Source organism: Tursiops truncatus, chromosome 1 (genome assembly GCF_011762595.2).
Source record: "Tursiops truncatus isolate mTurTru1 chromosome 1, mTurTru1.mat.Y, whole genome shotgun sequence".
NCBI lineage: Eukaryota > Metazoa > Chordata > Mammalia > Artiodactyla > Delphinidae > Tursiops > Tursiops truncatus.
In genome coordinates, this window is record NC_047034.1 from 158922640 (window position 1) to 158944671 (window position 22032).

The following is a 22032-nucleotide window of genomic DNA, read 5'->3' on the forward strand; positions in this document are numbered from 1 at the left end:
TCTCATTGTCCTCCTTAGTCTCTCTGCCTCCAGTCGCTACCTAGCTCTGGGCTGATCTTTCCAAAATGCACATCTGGCCAGGTCACTGCCCTCCCTGCTCAGAAGGCTTCCAAGGACCCTAGAAATTGCCTAGAATGCAAGACCCTTAGTGATGTGGCCCTTGCCTACCTCTCCTGGCCCATCTCTCTCACCTCCATGCTTTTGCACATGCCATTCTTTCTGCCTGGAACTTTCGCCTGCTCACACTGGCAACTTCCCCTTCAGCCTTCCAGATCTAGCCCCAGTGGCCCCCCTCTGTGAAGCTGCCCCTGAGCTCCCCGCCTCAGCAGTCAGCACTCGCTGGGCTTCCACGGCCCCGGCACACACTTCCACTCTCACACTGCTCGCACAGAATGGCTATCATCTGTGTCAGCCTGGTTTGCGTTTGTGCCCTCAGCCGAGGGCTCCATGTGGAGCAGGCCTCAGGGGCTCTTTACTGAGTGAACAGATGGAATGCACACATCTCTCGGAACATTGGTTTTCCCATCTGCAAAATGGGGATACCGATAATCCTTACCCAGCCTTCCTCACTGGGTATCCAGAACATGACATGAGATTATTCCTGGGGAGGGTTTTGCAGGTGGTATCCACCCCTCCCACAGTTTTTCCTTCCTGGGCCTCTGTGCTATATATATTAGGACCCCGGGTGGGAAGGCAGCCCTGGGTGCTGTCCAGGGTGCTGAATGGGACGCTGCCCTCCCAAGCAAGAAGGAGACAGACCTAGAAGCTCACCCAAGCTCACCTGCAGCCTTTCCGTGCCTTGCAGGCTGTGGCAAGGTCACAGGTGAGCAGACCACCCCTACTTTCATAAGACCATACCCTGGGGAATGTCCAACAAAAATATAATGCAAATTACATATGTAATTTAAAACTTTCCAGTAGCTATTTTTAAAAATTATCCATTTATTTTTGGCTGCTTTGGGTCTTCGTTGCTGCACGCGGGCTTTCTCTAGTTGCAGAGAGCAGGGGCTACTCTTCGTTGAGGTGCACAGGCTTCTCATTGTGGTGGCTTCTCTTGTTGCGGAGCCCAGGCTCTAGGCGCGTGGGCTTCAGTAGTTGTGGCACGTGGGCTCAGTAGTTGTGGCTCCCGGGCTCCAGAGCGCAGGCTCAGTAGTTGTGGCACACAGGCTTAGTTGCTCCACGACATGTGGGATCTTCCCAGATGAGGGATCAAACCTGTGCCCCCTGCATTGGTAGGCGGATTCTTAACCACTGCACCACCAGGGAAGTCTAGTAGCTATTTTTAAAAGGAAAAGATGAAATTCATTTTAATAACATATTTAACCCACCATATCAAAAATACTATCATTTTAACACATAGTGAATATAGATGATTATGGATGAGGTGCTTAGCTTTCTTGTTCCATACTGTCTCTGAAATCCAGTGTGTGCATTACATGTACAGCACATCTCAATTCAGAAGAGCCACGTGCTGAGGACTCGGTAACCACGTGGCTAGTGGCTATCAAATTGGACAGCATAGCTCTAGACACAACAAACGCAGTGACCTTGGGCAAATCAATTCAATGACCTCTGAAAAGGAGGTAGGAGTACTACCTGCTTCACTGGGTCATGGGAGCGTTCATGGAGGTGATGTAAAGCAGGTTCCCAGCACAGCGCCAGCACCAAGGAGGCCCTAAGTCCGTGTTCCTGGAATCTGGGTATTCAGGGGACACAAGCGCGTGGGGAAGGGGTGTTGGGGAAGTAGGAGGAAGTCCTAAGAAGACCTGTGCACTGGTGTCAGGTCGACCTCAGCAGGGCTGGGGGAAGGGCACACCCCCCCCACACACCCCTACATCACCCCCACAGCCTGTCTTCCTTTTTCCCAACTGCAGCCCCGCCCCTGGGAGAAGGGAGACAGGTTAGGAATGGCACTTGGACAGACACGTTAAACTCATCTGGGTTTAATTCACTTCCACTCTGCACCAATTAAAAGGAAACTAGGTGACCCAGGTGGCCTGAGGGAGAACCTGTGTGCAGGCTGCTGCCAACTTCCGTCTCTCTGGACTTATTTCCCTTGAGGATTCCTCTTGCCCACCCCCCGGGCAGCCCTGGGTCCAGGAGTTGAGGCTTTTTAGAGCCAGTCCCCAGTACCCCCCATTATTCCTCCCTGCACTCCTCCAAGAACACCCACCCCAGGAACACCCCTGCCCTCTCAGGCCCTCAAAACACATGTTAAGTGTCCAGGTCAGAGGAGACTCCAGTAAGGGTTTTGGCATTTCAGACTAGTGGGAAGTCAAGAAGGGTGTGGGGCAGCGGGTGGCACGATCAGATTTAATAGGATTGCTCTGGGTGGATGGGCAGTGGATGGGGGGCAGTTACTGAAGAGTGAGATGGATGCAGAGAGACCGGTGAAGAGACCATCCATACAAAGGAAACTTTAACTTAGGGGGATGCTACGGAGGGAGATGGAATCTCTATGTATGCAATGGTGGAATTGTCAGCCCCTGGTATGGACGGTATCAGAAGAAGCCAAGGGTGGCTTGAGGGCTTCTGTCTTACACACCTGGATGGATGACCAGGCCATTGAATTTGGAGGCCAGGAAGAGGACCAGCTTTGGCGGGGGACAGTCATGACTTTCACCTGGAACATGTTAACCTTGCAATACCTCGGAGATAGTCGTGGGGGAATTTCAAGTAGGAAGTAGATGGTTAGACATACAGGACTAGATTTCGGGAGAAGGGCGGGACGAGCGTTACTGGCATGGCAGGAAGCCGTATTGGAGCAGGCTGTAGAGTGAGTGGGAGGTGAAGAAATTAAGACAGGATAGACAATTCTTGAAGTGGAGTTATGAAAAGAGGGAGAGAAAGGTCAGGGGCCACTGTTGGCTCTGAAGGTGAATTAGCTGGAGAGGATGATGGAATGTTTCCAAGAATGGAGAGGCCATCCTTACCCCCTCCCCAAGATCCTACGTAATGACAGACCAAAAATAACCAGCCCTACCACCCTGGGAGGCAGGATCCTGAGACCTGATGACGGATATCATCACAGAGATTGATTCTGCTCGTTTGTTGGGCTGCAGGCCAGCCACGGTCCTTGAAGGAGGGTCGGGGAGGATAGGGGTGGGCATTCAGCAAAACCGTGGCTCCAAGGTCTTCTGGGAGGGGGGAACTTTATACTCCATAGGGAGCTCCCAGGCACAAGGTGGAGGTATAGATCCAGTGCCCTGGGCTCTCTGCAGCCCTTGTCCCTGCTCCTTCTGACCAGGCAGGAGCAGGGGTGAGCCATCCCCACAGTCTCAGCTCCCCACGGGGCCTGCTTTGGGCTGGTATGTCCCCATCCCCTGCCGTGGCACGGCACAGCCCCAGCCATCCATCCGGTCATCCCCAGAGTCAACCAAAAAAGTCAATATTTAATTTGGGCACCATGTTAATGCCATCGATTGCCACCTCCCCTCCTCCACTTCCTCAGGCTCATTTGTCTCTTCCCACCCATGGAGTGGAGGGGGGCAGTACTGGAACCCAGTGGAGGCAGAGCTCAGCCTGGGTCGGATTGGGAAAACTGGCCTGCATGTAGGGATGCTGCCCTTAGCCACCCAGGTTCCCATTCTCCCTGAGAATCACCGACCTGCTTTGTTTGAGTTTCCTGAGCCCTCTCTCCAGTGAGTAGGAGGCCAGGAGGTCCACATTCCTCCCAGGCGGGGACTGAGCCTAACTCCTTGCAGGGTCCATACACAGAGCAGGTGTGGTTGCCATGGAGGGAAGGATAGAAACCGTGAAGTATACCAACGTGGGAGAAAAGTGAGGGCAAATCCTAAGACCCAGAACCCGAGGGCTGTGCCGGCTCAGGCTTCTAGAGCCCCTCCTGGGTGCCCACTGCTGTACCCGTGTGATGCTGTGGAACCCACACAAGGACCTTAGATGAAGGTCCCTCTCTAGACCTCAGAGAGGGGCTTGGGGGAGAGTTGAGCTTAGAGGCCTAGAGCTCAGCTGGGCAGCGAAAGAGGCCGAGGGGAGGGCAGGGTCCAGCTCCACTGTTTGTTCTTGTCAGCTCTGTGGGTCCAGATATGGGCAGGTAGGCTGTGCCCTTTGGTGTTCTTCCCCAGCCCAGCCCACCCACCCCCAGGAAGGGAATGGAGTCTGCTTTGGGGGCCAGGCTTGTGCTCAAACCACAACTCCATCCCCAACTTGCTGAGAGGCCTTGGGAAAGTTAAATAACCTCTCTGAGCCTTAGATTCCTCTTCTGAGAAGTTTCTTAGGGCTTGGATCACTTTTTACAGTTTCAGAGGGTCAGGGATGGGCAGGGGCAAGCCTTGGTGGCCCAAGGGGGTATTACCAGAGTTCTCACACTGAGCAGCTGCACACTGGTACAGCCTTGAGGAGCTGCCAGCAACGCTGCTGAGGCTGCTCGCTATCAGGCCTGGGCCACCGTGGCACCCTTGGTGCTCCTCGTCATCCTGAGCTGAAGAGCCAAGACCATGTCACCAAGGGGACAGTCAGGCCAGGCCTGCCATCTAGCACCTGGGTGACCCAACAGGCAGTCCAGCTTGGGGCACCAGCAAGGTGGCAGCAACACACACACACACACACACACACACACACACACACACACACACACACACACACACACACACACACACACACACACACACACACACACACACACACACACACACACACACACACACACACACACACACACACACACACACACACACACACACACACACACACACACACACGTGGGAAGAAATGCTGCTTCAGTGAACTTATCCACAGTTTTGCAATTGAAAAATCCCAAAAGAAGTTGTTTTCATTTCAGCATACACGTAAGTATTATGCTTCATGGGTTACTATGTATGGGGAGTACTAGGACATCTAAGTCTTAGTCTGGCCCAGGTGACTCCCATCCTGAGCTGCCCAGAGATTCCTCAGCAGCCCAGCTGACCCACTCGGAGCCACTCAGTCAAGCCTTGAGCCAGAAGAGGCTGGTTTGGTCATTCATTTATTCAGCAAACATTGTCCAATGCCAAATGTGCCAGGCCCTGAGCTGGGCACTGACAAGGTAAAGATGAGGAAGACATACTTTCTAAGAAGGATACCAAGGAGGAAGGAAGCAGGGGGAAGGGATGGATTTTGTTTTTTCTGCCCAAAACCTTCCAGGGACCTCTCGTTGCTCTTAGAATAAAAGTTAAGTTTCCTCACAGTGGCCCAAGAGGCAGGGCCTGATGTCCCTGCCTATCACTCTGACAGAGCTCCAGCCACATGGCCTCCTTTGTGCTCCTCGAACACATTTCGTGGTTTCTCCCACCCCAGGGGCTTTGCATATGCTATACCTACCCCTTGAAAGGCTCTTCCCTGGTTATCTGCTTTGCTGGCTCATCTTTTGATTGAAGCTCTGATGCCACCTCCTGCATACCCCTTGCCCTTCTGGGCCATTTTCTATCACATCACCCTAATCCTTCCATAGTGCCACTTCTCCCAATGTAGAATTATAGCACCTATTTCCTATGTATTGTCTGTTTCCCCCACTAGACTGTAAGCCTCTGAGGGTGAAAAAGGGTGATAGTCACTGACATTCATACCATTGCCTGACATATGATATGAACTTCATAGCTAATGTTGAATAGATGAATGAATGAATGTGGAATTTAAGGTTCCCAGGTATCCAGGAAGCAGGTAGAGCTAAAGCTCTGGCCCTTGGTGCCCCACCACAGACTGACCATATCTACGTCTAGGCCTGGGGGTGGAGGGAGGGTGTTGCATACGCAGGCCTGGGAAGGGGAGAGCCCCAGTGGTGTCCAGCCTCAGGGCATGCATATTGCAGGAGACTCCTTCCTTGCATATCAGCTTGCTGCTAGACTGGCAGCTCCAGCTGCTGCTGAGTTTTTCACTGTCAGGGCCAGTGGTTGATTGGAGATGAAGGCCGCGTTTACTTGAGTGTGAGAGTGTCACGCACAGCTAGGCAGGGGTTGGCTTCCATGTGGCCCCTGGGCACTACCATGTGCAGCTGCGTGTCTGAGCAGGCTCTGCCCTTAGCTGGCACGCAGTGCACACAGGCGATTTATGTTTTACACACCATCACTTCCAAGCCCAACTGAGGGAAGGAAGGGCCATTAGAGACCATTGAGTTCCACTCCCCACATTGTGCAGAGAGAAAAACCGAGGCCCATAGAGGGGAGAGGTTGCAAAGTTACATCAGGAGACCATGCGGGGTCAGGTGTAATGCTCAGTGGACAGGGAGGATTTATGGAGAACCTATGGTGTACCTGGCCCTGCACTGGGCACTGGGGACTCATCACACTAGAGCAGCCCACAGTCCAGGAAACGGGGCTTGGGGAAGAGGGAGCCAGACCTGGACGTGAGCAATAGGCTCCAGAGCAGGAGGGGTCTCCTCTGTCTTTGTGGGGAGGGTGTCTGGGAAGGCCACTTAAAGGAGGCAACACTTGCCCTGGGCTTTAAAGACTGAAAGCTCAGCAGGCAGAGAAAGGGGAAAGGGCACTCCCAGCAGAGGGTGCCATGTAAGCAAAGGCGCGGAGGCATGAAACAACCTGGCAAGTTTGGAAAATTGCAAATCATATGGCTTGGGTGGGGCGGGGAGTGCGAGGAGGATGGGCTGCAGAGATGAGGCGGCGAGGGAGGCAGGTTCTGATCACAGTGGGCCTTGTGGGCTGCGGTAGAGGTTTGGATTTTATCCTGAGGGCTGCCGGCAAATCACTGGAACAGACTTGGGTTTTAGAAAGATTTCTGTAGCAACCGAGGATAAATGAATTCAACAAATACATTCTTTTTAAAAAGATTTCTTTTTAATGTGGACCATTTTTGAAGTCTTTATTGAATTTGTTATAATACGACTTCTGTTTTATGTTTTGGTTTATTGGCCCTGAGGCATGCGGGATCTTAGCTCCCCAACCAGGGATCGAACCTGCACCCCCTGCATTGGAAGGCGAAGTCTTAACCACTGGACCGCCAGGGAAGTCCCGCAAATACATTTTGAATGCATACTTACTATGTGCCAGGCACCATGCTGGGTCCTAAGGATTCAATTCTGAATGAGGCACACCTAGTCTCCGTCCTGCAGTGAGATACACAGACAGGTGGAGCAGGTGGGACTGTTGGCACACAGACTCAAGAAACACACTATTTCTGTATTCTCATTAAATCAGCTCCAATCTGACTCTCACTCTAGCCCTTGCCTAGAAGTTGGCAGAAGATTCAATCTCAACCATCCCCGGAGCCGTCTGCCACTTTCTCTGTAGGCTCATGCTAGGACCTGCTGTCCCACCAGGGTCTAAGTATGGAGTCCTGATTCCGGGTGCACTAGTTACACAGAGATAGATGCCCATTGTACTAGTCCACGTGGTCCCTCGAGGTTCGGCAGCTCAGCTGTTCCTCTGCCACCCGGAAGCGTTGAGGCTAGTACCTCAGTGCTTGGGCTCCAGCCTCCCCAGGTGCTCCACCTGCCCCCCAGCTCCCATCATCTGTCAGGGGAGGGACTGCCGGCCACAGATCCCCACCATTCAGATGCCCCCCACTTCTGGCTCCTCTGCAGCTAGCTGCGCTCTCTCCTTTCTCTGCCCACATTGGCTGCCCTCTTCTCCCCATCCCCTTGGGAACACCTAGCACAGTCACTTCCAGAAGGTTAGCTTTTTCAAAATCAGGATGCGCCGTCAGACTTCAAGCAGCTTTTATGTTCAACCCCGCACAAGTTTCCAGAGGCTAGAAAAATCAGAGGGTTCGGATACCAGCTTGGAACTGGGAAGGGAGCAAAATAATTAACATTTCAATAAATGATCCTGCCACAAAAAGTGGATAGGTGATGAGAGACCCGGGCACCGGGTCCTGTGGGAGCTCAGATAAGGGGCACCTAGCTCATGCCAGAAGGTCGGGAAAAGCCTCTCAAGGAGGGAAGTTTTTGCCATATGAGTCCTGAAGACAGCAAGGAAAAGTGTTCCAGGAAGAGGGAACAGCAGGTATGAAGGACTCAAGGTAAGAGCCAACAGGGGTGTGTGAGGAACTGACAACTGCCCTGTGAGAATAGCTGGGACTGAAGGAGGTGGGGCTGGGTGATGAACAGCCTCCTAAATCCCAAGCGAAGGTTTGGAGTTAATCTGACCATAAGAAGCCACTGAAAAATTTTAATCGAAGAAGAGACCCGAGCAGATTTCTGGTCTAGAAACATTTAATTGGCTATTAGTAGAAAATGAATAGGCAGAGGGTAAAATTTGAGGCAGGGGAAAGCAGTTGGTAGGAGCTGCAGGGATCCAGGCAAAGGATGGTGGCTGCCTGGACCCCTGGTGGTGGCAGTAATGGACAGAAGCATTATCCCTAGATAATTATGAGGAAGAAGGGACAGGACTTGGGGGGAAGGGCGGAGGGCAGATCTTCCAATGACTATCTGGGGCAAATCCCTGAGATGGGGCAGAGCAGGATGGTGGTGGGAAGGTGTCAGCAGAACATCGAGGGAGAAGAAGGATGGATTCGGGGTGCAATGGACCCCTCCCCCCACCCCTTCTCTGCATCGCGCGATTCCCAAACTTCCCACTAGATGGAGGGCTGGTGCTGGGAGACAGGCTCCGCCTCTCATCCTCTGCCCCTCACCCCCAGTGGGATGGGCCTCCACTTGGGCCTTTCCAAACCCCGTGTCCCTGAACTCGATAGGAGAGCGGCTGTATTTGGGGCCATCAGCTGCCCCCACTCGCCAGGACTGTGGCCTCATCCTCTAGGGCCCAGTAGTAGGGGCATCAGGCCAGAGACCTCTGTCCAGGTCCCTCCGCGCGCAGCTCTGTGCCCGCGTATTACAGGGGTGTTTCCGTGCTCCGGGCTGCCTCCACCACTTCAGCCTCCAAAACCGCCTGGCTCCCACAGATAGATACGTCCCCAGCCTAGAGACCTCCCCGTCAATGGCGCCATTGTTGCCCCCCCAACGCTCTCCTTCTCCCCGACCCCACGCTGGGGGAGGGAGAGGCCCCCATTCCTTTCACTTCTAACCCGGCCCCCAAAGGCAGGCTCAGCTCCAGTCCCAGGCTGTTAGACGCCCGGCATCTAGACCTCCCTGGACCTTTGGGACCGTATACAGGTTGGCTCCCGGCGGAGCCAGATAGGAGGCGGGGCCTAGGGTGGAGTCAGGGAAGCCACCGGGGCCGTGGGTGCGGCCCAAGGAGGGATAGGAGCGTGGCCTATGGCGGGGTGGGGATCTCCCGAACCTGGAAGCATCCTCCCCTCACCCCAGCACTCCCCACCCCCGCCGCGCCCCGCCGCGCCCCGCCCTGCCCCGCCCCATTCACTGCGGTCGCTCGGGAGCCCAGCCCGCTCTGGCCCTCAGTCCAATAGCCAGACAGACCAGCCGTCGGGAAGCTCCTGGCCCCACTTAACAGAGGTCGTTTCTTGAGAGGCCGCGCCCAGCTCCCTGGAACTGCCAGGCCTTGTGGAGCAGGCGGGGGAAAGGAGGATGCATTTTCTGGGCCTGCACCTCTCCCCACACCCCAAGTGTTTCCGTTCTTTTCTAGATAGAATAGCTGGAGGTCCTGGGGCTTAAGTCCCGAGCTGGAGGAGCTGGTCAGGCGCCTGATCCCCACCAGCAACCCCTTCCCTGCCCCTCAACGCTCAGGCCTGGAGGCGGCTCTAAAAATAGACTGAGGCGCGGGAACGTGCCTGCGCGGGAGGGGGTCTGGGAGGCCTGAGTCACCCTGCCGGCAGGGCCTTCCCCCCATCTCGGGAACCTAGGCCGCCTTGACGGCCTGGCATCGCTCTGATCCTGTTGGCCCGACTCTGCGCTCTTGGCTGTGCCACGTCCCCCTCCCAGGCCCGGGAGCTGGCCAGGCGATGGCGGCCCAGGCTGGGTGAGCGGCAGCAAACACAGCCGGGAAGGATTAGGAGTTCCCGGGCCTGATTTATTTAGTTGTTTTTGTGTGTCTGGCGGCAGCCCCCCATCCCCCACCCGCCCGCGGGACAGTCACGTCTACACCTGCCCTTCTCTCCCGCCCAGGCCCACGGAGATGTTCTAGGCTTCTGGGTGGGGACCTGGGCTCGGAGCAGCAAAAAGTCCCAACGTGGATCTTAGAGGTTCCGGAGTTAGCATCCCCATTCAACAGATGAGAAAGCTGAGCCCAGGGGACAGGAAGGGGCCTATCACACAGCAGATTGTGCTGTTGGTAGCCCTGGATTCAAATCCCAGCTCCGACTCTTAGCTAGCCACTTCTTAGGGCTCTTTTCCTTACTGCAAAGCGCTCAAGTTGAGGATGACACCCGTTCACCTGTGAAATGCGAATAATGATAAATACTTAGGATTGTCCTGATGATTAAAATTACTTTTTTACGGGAATTACCTGGTGGTCCAGTGGTTAGGACTCGGTGCTCTCACCGCCCGGCCGCGTTCCATTCCTGGTCGGGGAACTAAGATCCCGCAAGCTGGGTGGTGCGCCCTTGCCAAAAAGTTAGTTTTTAACAAGCGGCAGTGACGTGTTGGGTGTTACACGTGGGTTCAGTCCCAGCTTAGGAAGTTAGTTATCATCTCTGGCACCTATCTTTTTCCCCTTCTGCATGTACAGAGGAGGATTAATGGGTGTGGTGAACTCGCCTTGCCCACCCTACCCCTGGGGCTCAGCTAAGGTGGTTGGGGCCTGGTCACAGGGGCACTTAGGTGAATGTGGAACACATGGGCCAGAGCGGGGGAGAGGAGGGGCAGCATCCTGGCTTTGCATGGGTCTGGCTCACCTCACCCTGTTCCCCTTTCTGAGGAGGAGGCATGTTTGGGTCATTACAGGGTTAAGAGCCTCAGACTTGGGGAATGGAAGGGACTCAAGCGTCCCTAAGATCAACTTTTCCTTGCTGGCAAAGGGCAGGGGCCCTCCTAAAGCCAAACAGTGCATCAAGGTTGACCCTGGCCCTGAAGCCAGCTCCCCAGTCCCAGGCTTTTTCTCCCCACCTTTCAACCACCTGTCCTTTGTCTTCCAACCACCAGTATCTAGCCTTTTCTGAATGGTCAAGGCTGACAATACTCAAGTTGGTTTTATTTCTTTACATATCATTTGTTATTTAGGCCACTTAATGGGGAAAAAAAAAAGTCTGATATCTGTTGGAAATGTCATTGACCTTTCAAAGCTACATGAAATCAGCTTTGTAAATAGGAAGGGGATGAGCATGGGTGTGAGGTGCAGGGCAAGAGTCCCTGGTGAATTATATCGCCCTCCCCAATAATAATAATATTAATAACACACGTTTTTGAGCATTTACTATGGACTTAGCTTAGTTTCATACATTATCGCATTTAATCCTCCAAACAATTCCATGTGGGTGGGTGTTATCATTATCACCCCATTTTACAGATATGGAAACGAAGGGTTCAGAGAGATGAAGGAAGAGAACAAAACCAGGAAGCAGCAGAGCCAGGATTAAACCCTCTCTGAGCTTAGATTTTATTTTTTGCCTTGATGAAAAAGTTTGGTTTGCACTCTGAATTTTCCCTTGCCCTGCCCACCCCCTCAGCCTCCCTTTCCAGCTAGGTTGTCAGGCCTCCCAAGCCCAGCCCCGGGCACTGCTGGGAGGAGGTGGGGCTGGGCAGCAGCCAGAGTTTCTCTCTACCAGAGATTCCAGGTTTCAAAGAATTTATGAGTCCAACTGTCTGAGGAGCATGCAAAAAGAGAATCCGGGACTCCTCTCCCCACCACGCCTCACCCAGGGGACTCCTTGGCCCGCTCTCCACGGAAGGGAGTTTGTCCTGGGCCCTCTTTCATTCCTGCAGCCAGTATTTATAAAGTGCCTAGTCTCTGTCATAGGCTCTGGGGATAAAATGGTAGCAAAAACAGCGCTTTCTATGGCTTGCAGTCTAGCAGGCTGATAATTGATTACAGGGAGGGGTGTACCCTCCCTCTTCCAAGCTTCTGCTCAGATCTACCCCTTCTGGGAGACTGTTCCCAGCTGCCTTTCTCAGCCCCTATTGGGAAGGAAGGTGAAGATAGTCTCAAAGCTAAACATGTGAGGGACAGGTGGGAAGGGAAGGCAGCCAACAGATTGTGTTTGTAGTGGTGGTAAGGTTACACTCTCTCGTCGCATGTATGGAATACCTGGCATCTACTGAGCTCCAGAAACTGTGCTCAGCGCTTGAAATTGATCATCTCAGGTAACGCTCACAGCATCCCTGTGAGCCGTGGACAATTCCATTTTACCAACAAGGAAACTGAAGCTGTCTCTAAGAGATGAAGGGATTTGCCAAAAGTCACACAGCTAGTAAGTGGCAGGAGTGGGGTTTGAACCCAGTTTTTCTGGGGCTGGAGCCGCCACTGTTAACCACTATGCTGAGTTCTTGTTTGACTTTTAGGTAAAGAAACTAAGACCTAGAGAGGCCTAGCGATTGGCTAAAGGTCGCACAGCATAACAGGACTGTGAGTTGAGTTGGTTGGTACCCAAAGGGTTGCTTGGGTAAGGGTATACAAACTATCCTACCAGGGCCTTGCGTGGCCAACTCTTGCCCCAAAAGGGATTATTGGGGATGGGGCAGGGCCTGGAGGAAGGCTAGGGGCCAGGTCCATCTGGGGGTCTTCAGTGCTGCCTGTGCTCCACCCTCACCCCTCTCCACAGGCCTGTGCCACAGGGCATAGGACACTTGGGATGCCTTGGTAGATGTGGGCTACATCCCACTGTCCCTGCTGTGTTTGTTCTGAGATGTCATCTCTGTGTCCCGCTCTGTGCAGATGTGGGGAGGTGGCTGGTGGACAGGAGAAAAGGAAGTTTTAGGCCTTTGCTTAGTCCTTCACCCCTGGGAGCTTCCAGTCTGTCTGGGGAGGAGGGACTTGCCTGTGTTGGGGATTGTTACGCTGGCGAGCATTTATGAGCATGTTCGCTAGGTGCCAGCAGCATGAGTGAGCCTTTCTCTTAGCCATTCTCTCCCTTAATCCTTTCAGCAAACCCTAAGTGACAGATGTTGCTGTAGTTCTGATTTTCCGAGGAAGAGGTTAAGTGATACCACCAAGTTACAGAGCCAGGATTTGAACCCAGGTACAGGCGATCTAACACCATGCTCTGTTGCAGGGGTTCTCAAATGTGATCCCTGGGCTGGTAGCACCAGCGTTGCCTGGGGACTTATTTGAAAAGCAAACTCTGCTGAATCAGAAATTCTGGGGGTGGGGCCCGACAGTCTGTGTTTACCAAGTCCTCTAAGCTCCAGAGCTTCTGCTCTCTTGCTTTATAGCACCTTGATTGGGGGGGCAGGGGCAGGGGGCAGGTGTCCTGACCAAGGTCATGGGTCCTGGAGTCAGGCAGAGCTGAGTTCAAATCTCTGTCCCACCACTTCCCAGCCCTATGACCGTGAGACTTAAATCATGAATCTTTGCCTTTCTAGCCTGTGAAGTGGTGGTAACAGTGTCTCACCTCCTAGAATTGTTGCCGGGTTAAATGAGAGAGTAGATCTCATTTGACAGATGAAAAAATGGCGGCCTAGAGAGGGAAAAGGACTTGCCCAGGCCCCTGCTGTGTGGGCTCCTTTCCAGAGAGGACTCTGCCCTGTGGGTCTGTCCCAAAGTGATCAGTTCATATCTAGCTCCATCCTTGCCAGCTGTGTAACCTTGAGCTGACTCCTCGTGTTCTCTCTGCCTGTCTCCTCGGGCTTAGAATGGGGATTGTAACAGTGCCTGGGCCTCCTGCCGTTGTTGTGAGACTAAAATGAGTTTCTCTGTGTATGTTGCCAGCCAGCACTTCAAAAGGGCTCAGTAAATGTTAGCTGCTGTTATTAAAGGCAGAGGCAGGATCAATCCCTACTGTCTTCTAACAGCCCCCCCCACCCCTGGTCAGAGGATGATTAAGAGTTTAGTGCAGGTCAGAGAGCGTGGGAATTCTGAGGAGCGGAATCTTCCCCTCAGGGGAGAGCATTTCGGACCAGATAATTCTGTATTGTGCGAGACTCTTCTGTACATTGCAGGATGTCTAGCAGCACCCCTGGCCTCTACCCTCTGGGTGCTAGGAGGTGTCCCCCCACCAAGCTGTGATGACCCAGAATGTCTCCAGACATTGCCAAATGTTTCCTGAGGAGCAAAATTGCCCTGGCTGAGAGTTACCGAGGTAATCAGTCAAGGTGGTTTGTGGTGCTTTAACACACCAGGTGGGTTAACACGGGATCCTACGGTTTACCTCTTCGTATGGTGGGGAGGCTGGGGCCCAGGGGCACACAGTGGGTAGAGGTAGGTCTGGAATCCAGGGCTCTTGTGCCTGTCACCTCTCCACAGGTCCCTCAGAACAGGTGGGCAGAGCTGGGGACAACCAAGCTGGGGTCCAGGATGCCTGGAGCGTTCCCGCCTCCTCCCCCCAGTGTCTACCTGCCTGACCATTGCCACATCTACTGCAAAGCCCATCAGAGTCTGGGCTTACCTCTCCAGAAGCTCCAAACAGGTGCCTGGTGTCATGTGCTACTGAAGTAAGACACCCTTGTTGGGTATCTAAGAATGCTGTTGCCAGGGCCAAAGTTGCCAGGGCTGGGGGTGTCAGTGTGGAGCTCGCCATGGCCCTGCGGGGGGAGGAGGGCATCAGCAAAGTGGAGCACCGCCCCACCTGCTGGGACCATAAAGCTGCCACCAGAGGTGAAACATGGGTCCCCCTGCCCCGGGGATGCAGAGAGCCGTGGAGACATGGTGGCAGGGCTGATTTAGAGCGAGGAGAGGGAAGGAGGGAGAACGAGAGACACAGTCAGAGAGTTAGACATACAGAGCCAGAAACAGAGACACAACCAGAGAGAGACAGAGAGAAAGAGACAGGGTGAAGAGAAGCAGAGAACACGGAAGCTCCAAGACAAAGAGAGATAGGAGATAAGGACATAAAGACGCAGAAAGTGCGAGAAACAGACCCGAGACACAGAGGGAGATGCAGAGTTAGAGACGCAGATCCAAAAACAGAGGGCAACAGAAGAGACAGAAACAGAGACAAAGAAGAGAGAGAGCTGGAGAGGGGGCCGGAGTCACAGAGAGGAAGGAAAGAGAGCTAGAGAACCGGATGCAGAGAAAGCAGGCCAGATTCAGTGAGAGAGATGTCGTGGTCTGAGCGCGGGCTGGAAAAGAATTTCCAGACACAAGGCAGAATGTAAGGAAGATAGAGTTTATTAAAGAGAAGGGTTGCTGCAAGAACAGCGGGCCGACTTCCTGGTAGCCAGGGAAAGTCGACCCTGAGCATGGGTTGCTTGTCTGTTTTTATAGCCAGGGAACCTGTTAAGTCATCTGCTGACTGGGCAGAGTACGTATACTTTCAATGTGCTGAGCGGAGAAAAACGGGGCAAATGTCTTTCCTTATATGGGATGGGACAGGGACAGGGCACGCTGCTTGGGAGGGCTCTGGGACATTGCAATGGTCGCACTGTGACAGTGATAGGAGTGCTGTAGCTCTTTGTTCTGGCAACATTTGCCCTTTGAGTGTATCGTGTTCTCTGTCTTGGAGCACACCCCAAGAGACAAGCCGGAGTCACAAAGAGACGGGACAGAGACACTCAGAGGAACCCAAGGAGGCAGAGGAGACCTTGGTCCTCTGATCTCAGTCTCTCCTCTGGGACCCAGAAGCTGGGCATGTGTGTGTATCTCTGCCCACAGGAACATTCATGTCTGTGCCCCTGTGGGGGCTGTCCGTGTCCGAGTGTCCAGACAGTGCTTGTGTGTGTTCATCTGCTAATTCACCCTCTGCGTTCATCCTCTGCAGGGCAGTGGGTACCAGCAGACGAGGCCCTTCCTGGAGACTCTTGCTTATTAGTAAAGAAAGACGGTGCACAAACAAATGCCGGAGCTATGCAGAGATTTCGAACAGAGTCACGTGCTAGAGAGTGACTCAGGGCTCCTCTAGACCTGGTGGTCAGGGAAGGCCACTCTGAGGAGGTGACTTATGAGGTGAGACCTGTGTCAAAGAGCCAGCCTCGCAAAGATCAGGGACAAATCCTTCCAGAGGGATGACTTGGTACAAAAGCCCGGAGGAGAAAACCAACTTGGTGAATTCAGGACTGAGAAAGGAGGCCCGTGGGACCACAGCTTCTGGGGGTGAGGTGGCTGGACAGGAAGGCAGAGGCCAGATCCTGAAGGACTTGGTAAGGTCAAGGGAAGGATTTGGGGGTTTCTTCTAGGTGAAATGAAAACTGGAAGATTGAAGCAGGAGAGTGAAGCCAGCGGATCCAGGTTTGGAAAGGTCTTGCTGGCCGCTGGGTGGGAAGTAGGGGGTTGGGAGGCTCCTGCAATAGTCCAGGCAGAAGAGGATGGTGGCTTGGGTGAGACCGGGGAGAAGTAGGTGGATGTGGGCTGCGTTTTGGGTGTAGAATCCACAGGAGAGCAGGGATGGCAGGGGAAAGGAAGGGGCCAAGGGTGACTCCTAGGTTGTTTGCCTGAGCGTCTGAATGAACTATGGTGGGGTTTATCAGAATGAGGAAGACAGGGAGATGCAGCTCTGTGGGCAACAGTCAGGAGGTCTGTTTCGGCTAAGTGTGATACGCCCGTGTGTGTATGTGTTTGCACCTGTGTGCCCACAGGCCGGGGCCCAGGTGTGCACGTGTGCCTGTGGCGGTTCAGCTCACCTCTGCTTGGCCCGGTGGGAGCTCCTGGGCTTGACCTGGGACCAGGCCCTGTCTTGGCTCTTCACTCTAGCCAGCGCCAGGTGCTGCCCCTGCCAGCTGGGGATTCCCCAGTGGCCAGCAGGAACAATGGGGTGGGTGGACCCTTGGCACTACCGACATCTGGGCACACAACCCCAGGCCCAGGAGGCCTGGGAGCCCCGCCCGGCAGCGGCAGGCAGGCTCCGGGGCAGCTGGTGGCAATTAGCAGCGTTGATTACCTCGTGGCGATGCCATCTGGGGTGAGGGCACTGAGCCCAGCCCCACGGGATACCCTGCTTGCTGGCATGCAGGGCTTTCTGGGGCTGAATGCGTGTAAGTGTGTCAGCATCTCTGCCTGCGTGTGTGTGGATGTGCCTTGGTGTGTACGTGTCTGAGTCGGGGTTTCTGCGGGAGCCGAGTCTGTGTGGCCACCTGTGTCTGTGTGCACACATGTGTACGTGCTGTGGGTCTGCAGGTTTCTGTTTGCATATATGAAGAATTATGCCTGTGGGCACAGGTGTGTGTTTCTATGTGTATGTGCACACACGTGTGTGTGTGCATGCATATGTCTCATGCGTGCATATCCAAGTAAAAGCAGTGCGAGGTACATGCATTCTGAAAATTATGCACCTGTGTTTGAGTACGTCCAGGGATATATTTCTGTGGCTTCATCTGTGCTCACACATGTGTCTCTGTGTGTCTGTTTACGTGGAGGAGTATCAAGTGTGTGCATGTGTCTGTGTGAACCTAAGGGTCTACATATGCACGTGGAGTCTATACACGTGTCGTGAGAGAACCTATCTAACTGCACGCTTCTGGATGGGTGCACGTATGTGTCAGGGGCAGGAAGGGGCAAAGGCCCATTTCTAGACTGCATCCAGCTGTCCCCTCCTGCCCGGGAGGGTCTGGGATATGAATGGAGGAAGGATATAGGAGTTGCCCAGGATGGCACAGTGGTTAAGAGCGTGTGCTGTGGGTCCAGCCTAGCTGGCATGGGCCCCTGCCCCACCATCCACTAACCATGCGATCTTGGGCAAGTTGAGTTGTTCCTGGGCTCCAGGTTTCCCCATCTGTAAAATGGGGGTAAGCATAGAATTCTCCTTCTGGGGCTGTTGCGAGGATGAAAGGAGCTAGCCTATGTGAAGTTCTTAGCACAGAGCCTGACCTATGGGTGTTGTCTATTCATTCCCAAGTGCCCGCCACTGGCGCAGCACGTATGGGCAGGCGGAGCCGGTGCCTGCCCACTCCTCAGGCCAAAGCTCCCAGAAAGCCCCACCCCTCCACTTCCCGCCTGCTGAGCTCAGCGCTTCCCAGGCCCCACCACTGTCATAGCCACATCTGAGCCAGTTCTGCGCAGGGACCACAGCGGCCAGCGTCCCCGTGGCCGTGGTTGCGGGTTTCCGCTGACTCAGCGCCTCGGGCTCCAGAGGCGGGAAACCCCAGGCCTGCCGCCCCTCTGGTTAGATGGGGCCACAGGGCTATGACTCCACCATGTTGCTTCTCCAGGAAGCCCCCACCCCCCCCATCAGGGCACTCCAGGTGCTCCCACCACACGCATTCCTACCACTCAAGGGCCTCTTGAACCTACTTCTCCATAGTTCCTCATCCTTGGGGCCCAGAAATTTGTTTGCTGCCTCCAGGGGAGACCCTTGGGAGGGTCACCTTGATCATCCCCCTGCCTCAGGACAGAACTGGACACATTACCTGCTTCCTTCTCCTCAGAAGTCCAATCTCTCATCCAACCTCAATTCCTCTCGGTTCCTTGGCTCCTGAGTATAAAGCAACACCCTCTCCATCGCTGGGCCGGTCCAGTCTCACCCCCTCGCCCGCTGCCAGCGTTCACAATAATAATGATAATAACAGTGAATATTTATTGAGCTCCTCTTTTGTGCCCTTAGTAAGCACTTTTACAGACTAACTTGTTTCCTGCTCACAATCATGTGAGGTATATGCAGTCATTATCCCATCTTACAGATGAGAAAGTGGAGTCATAGTTAAATAGTAAGTTCAAAACCACAAAGCTAGAGCGGAGGACAGGGATTTGAGCCCTTCTAAGTTCACGGAGTCAGTAGGAATAAGGGGACCCGCTGGGTTCCACTTGTCTGGAATTGAGTCCAGAGCAGAAGGGGTTAATTTAGCTCGCGAGCGAGCACCCACCCAGGCGCGCACACACACCCCAACTCCTGGAGGGGGCCCCCTCCCCCCAGTTCAGACGGTCAGAGAACAGACTAACTGGGAACGTTAGGCTCAGAAACTGGAAAAAGCTGACCAAGGAGGCTTGGGTAGCAGCCACGTCACGGGTGCTGCGGAGCTGGGGAGGAGGGTCTCCATCCTCCCCTCCCCCCAGCCCCGCCACCCTTCTGGAGGCCCAGCGAGGGAAGGGGAAGGGGGTGGCACAGGGGAGGCTCTTCAAGCTCCAGGCCTGGCTCTTAAAGGGCCGGACTCCCCGCCCACCCGCCTGCCGCCAGAGCCCCTTGCAGGGCAACTCCGGGCACGCAGGGTCCCGCCTTGCTCGCTCGCTTACCTGGCGGGGCAAGTGGGAGGGATGGGCTTGGGAGCGCCGCCAGGCCAGGAGTGGGCCTTGCGTCCTGCCGCCTCTGCCACCGCTGGAGACCCCTCCCGGTCCTCCCTCCCTCCTCCTGCCTGGCGGGCGGGTCCAGCTGTGTTCCATTAGCGGCCCTGGCAAGTCCCCAGCCCCCTGGTGCCTCCCCCTCTTCCCCCACCCGGAGTGGCCGGCAGTCCCCGGCAGGCGAGCGGGCATGCGAGCGGGGCAGCATTCAGCCCCAAAAGCTCAGGACAGGGGAAACTGGGGACCCGAGGCCGGCCAGAAGTAATCGAGGAGCTTCCAGCGGGTCTGAAGAACCCAGGCCCTGCTTCCCGCGGTTGGCTGCGTTGGGCTGCCTGGATTACACAGTGAGGTGGCGGGGATCCCCAGCCACGGTAAGTGGGGGCGGAGCGGGCTGCCCCGGGCCTCTTCACTGAAGGGCCCCTTCTGCCCCTGACTTGCTGTGTGACCTGGGGCAAGAGGCATCCCCTCTCTGGACCTCAGTCCCCTTCTTTAAAGCAGGATGAGCTCTACCTCCATTGCAGTTCTGACTCTCCCTGCCCCCAGATCTGTGCCTTCATATATGGATGGGGTCATCTCCTTGGAAGCTTCTCTTTTATCCCTGGAGCCCCCTGCTCTGGATGGGGCTAGAGGAGTGAAGTCGAGAGGTCAGGAGCAGGAAGGGGACAGGGAACACATTGAAGTTCACGTGCATTCACATGCCTCTCACAGTTGCCAGTCCTTCCACTGACTGGCAGGAGGGGGAGGTCAGGATAGGGTTTGAGAGATAGGATGTGCATGCCACCAGAATGGGGGATGAATAGGGTGGGGGAGCAGTTCTGCCCCGGGAGGAAGGAGATTGGGGTCCTATCTCCAAATATATTGAGGCTAGGGGTCCTTCCTGCTCTCATTCCCTGTCCAGAGCAGAGGGAGGGGAAACACAATTCCTTTACAGCTGGAGGGAATGAGGTCAGACTTGCATAAGAACTTCCCGACAGGAGGGCCTATGGAGGGGTAGTCATAGGCTCGCCGTGTGCACGTGTATATGTACTAGCTGGTGTGTCTAGGTGTACCGTGAACATGTGTCTCTGTGACCATGCCTGTGTGCAGGTAGGACTGTATGCACACACGGGCACAACTATGTCTCTGTGTATATGTGCCCGTGTATCTGTGTGTGTCATGCTGACACATGCATGACTGTGTGCGTGAGCGAGCTGCCTGTCTCGGGGGAGGCTGGATGATGTATGGCTCTGCTGGCCGCTTGCTGAGCCCGCATGGGTTTATCTGGGCCCATCCATCGGGGTTTAATAAAACTAAAAGACGAGCATCCACCAGCAGGGGAGGTTGGCAACAAGGTCCTGAGCCCGTTGACCTGTCCTCCCGCCCGCTGCACCCATGGGGGAGGCTCCTTGGCTCATCAACCCCGTGATGCCTTCCAGGAGACTCAGCCCGGCTGTCAGCCCCTGACCTTGTGGGTGCCAGACAGGGCCGCCTGGCTGAGCTGGGTGCGGCTAGCCAGGTGCCAGGCTAGCATATACCAGTACAGTGCACAGGTTGATAAAATATTGAAATACTTCCAAGTGCCTTGGCAAATAGCCTCCGCCTCAAGCGTCCTCGCTCTCCCGAGTGACCTGGGCTTCTAGGACCCTCTAGATCTCTCCTCAATCCAGCAACTGTCCACTGACGCAGCCAGATGCCGCCTGGACCTGCTTTCAGCTCTCCAGCCAGCCTTCTGCTCTGGCTGGTCGGTGTCCGTGCCATACCGGTGGTTAAATATTTTGAATATCACCTCGGCCCAAATCCTAGCCCGAGGCCTGTGGTTGGGCCTCTGAGGGGGACTGACGCCTGGCTAGACCTCCTGCAACCCCAGTACCAGCGCCTGGGCCCCATGGGCCGGTCGCTGCTTGCCCACGTGTGGAATTCTGCTCTGGGAGCTCAGGAATCCACCTTCCTGCTCTCTGTGGTTTTCAGGTGCTGTGGCTGCGGCCGACCTCTCTGGACCAGGATGTGGGCATCTTGGGCTCCTGGCTTGTGGCTGCTCAGTCTCTGTGTTATCTGCAGCCACGAGGCAGATACAGGTGAGATGACGTGAGGATCAGAGTGCCATAGGCCTGCCACTGCCTCTCTGAGGTGTGGGGTCCTGTGCACATATGTGACCACGGGCCTGGGTCACGTGGGCATTTATAGGAGAGTCCAGAGGCTGGGTTCAGAGTGGCCTGAGGTGTTTGCACGCATGAGCCAGTGTGAGGTGAGCTAGAGAGGATGTGTGTTTCTGTCTACATATTTGTGTGTCTCTGGGCCTCTCTGCGTTTACATCTCAGAGTTGCTGTGTGCATCAGTACCTACTCCTGTGTCTCTGTGTGTGGGAAGAACCACCCACCCTAATACATAAACCCAACCTGTGCCCCAGCTGCTGGTGGGGCCGGCGTGGTGGGCAGGAGCCGGCAGCAAGCTCTCCCTGCAGAGGGAGGCTGCATATCCCCAAACGGGCCAGGCCTCTCCAGTCCTTGCCCTGGTGGAGAATCCATCTTCCAGCCCACGTGCTCCTCCTCCTCCACGGCGATCTTGGATAAAGGGGCCGCCTCAAGGCCCAGACGCCGGATGGGACAAAGGGTGCAGCTTTCCAGGGCCCAAAGCCAGAGGAAGTTGACCAGGCAACTTGCCCTGCCCTGCTAGGTGCCCTCTGGCTGTGTGTCTGAGCAGAAATAGAACTCCTAGAACCCCAAATCCAGCCAAAAGAGGCAGAACAACCAAGATGCAGATGTGAGTGGGGTACATGTGACTGTCTGTGGGTTGTGTGTGTACATATGTGTTTTTGCATGTTTGCATATATGCCTTACTGTCTTCTCCCTCACCGGGTCCCCTGGGGTTTGGGGCAGATAATTTCAACATCTGTAAGGAATTTGGGCCCATTGCCAAGGGGTGAGTCACCCTTTGCTGCTGCTGATGCTAAATACAG

At 54.8% G+C, this 22032-nt stretch overlaps 1 protein-coding gene and 1 long non-coding RNA gene across 9 annotated transcripts in view; one reads left to right on the forward strand and one right to left on the reverse strand.

Moving 5' to 3' along the window:
* Positions 1-935: 935 nt before the first annotated feature.
* LOC117308019 (uncharacterized) lies at positions 936-19183 on the reverse strand. 2 transcript variants are annotated; one of them, XR_012326346.1, is made up of 4 exons: positions 19053-19183; positions 18233-18357; positions 17549-17598; positions 936-1276 (listed from the first exon to the last, which is right to left on the reverse strand). It is a non-coding gene; the product is annotated as an uncharacterized lncRNA (long non-coding RNA). The 2 variants fall into 2 exon arrangements; XR_012326344.1 differs by lacking the exon at positions 17549-17598.
* The window catches only part of COL16A1 (collagen type XVI alpha 1 chain), a 51308-nt gene continuing 48150 nt past the window's right edge, over positions 18875-22032 (forward strand). For 2 of the 7 annotated variants that reach the window (XM_033839037.2, XM_033839041.2), the window contains exons 1-2: positions 18877-19468; positions 21045-21151. In XM_033839037.2, the coding sequence (XP_033694928.1) occupies positions 21079-21151 (73 nt within the window). In that variant the 5' untranslated portion in view covers positions 18877-19468; positions 21045-21078. Of the gene's footprint in view, positions 19473-21044; positions 21152-21749; positions 21837-22032 lie in introns of those variants that run through there. The other 5 variants (XM_033839034.2, XM_073792959.1, XM_033839021.2 and 2 more) reach the window with 5 other exon arrangements.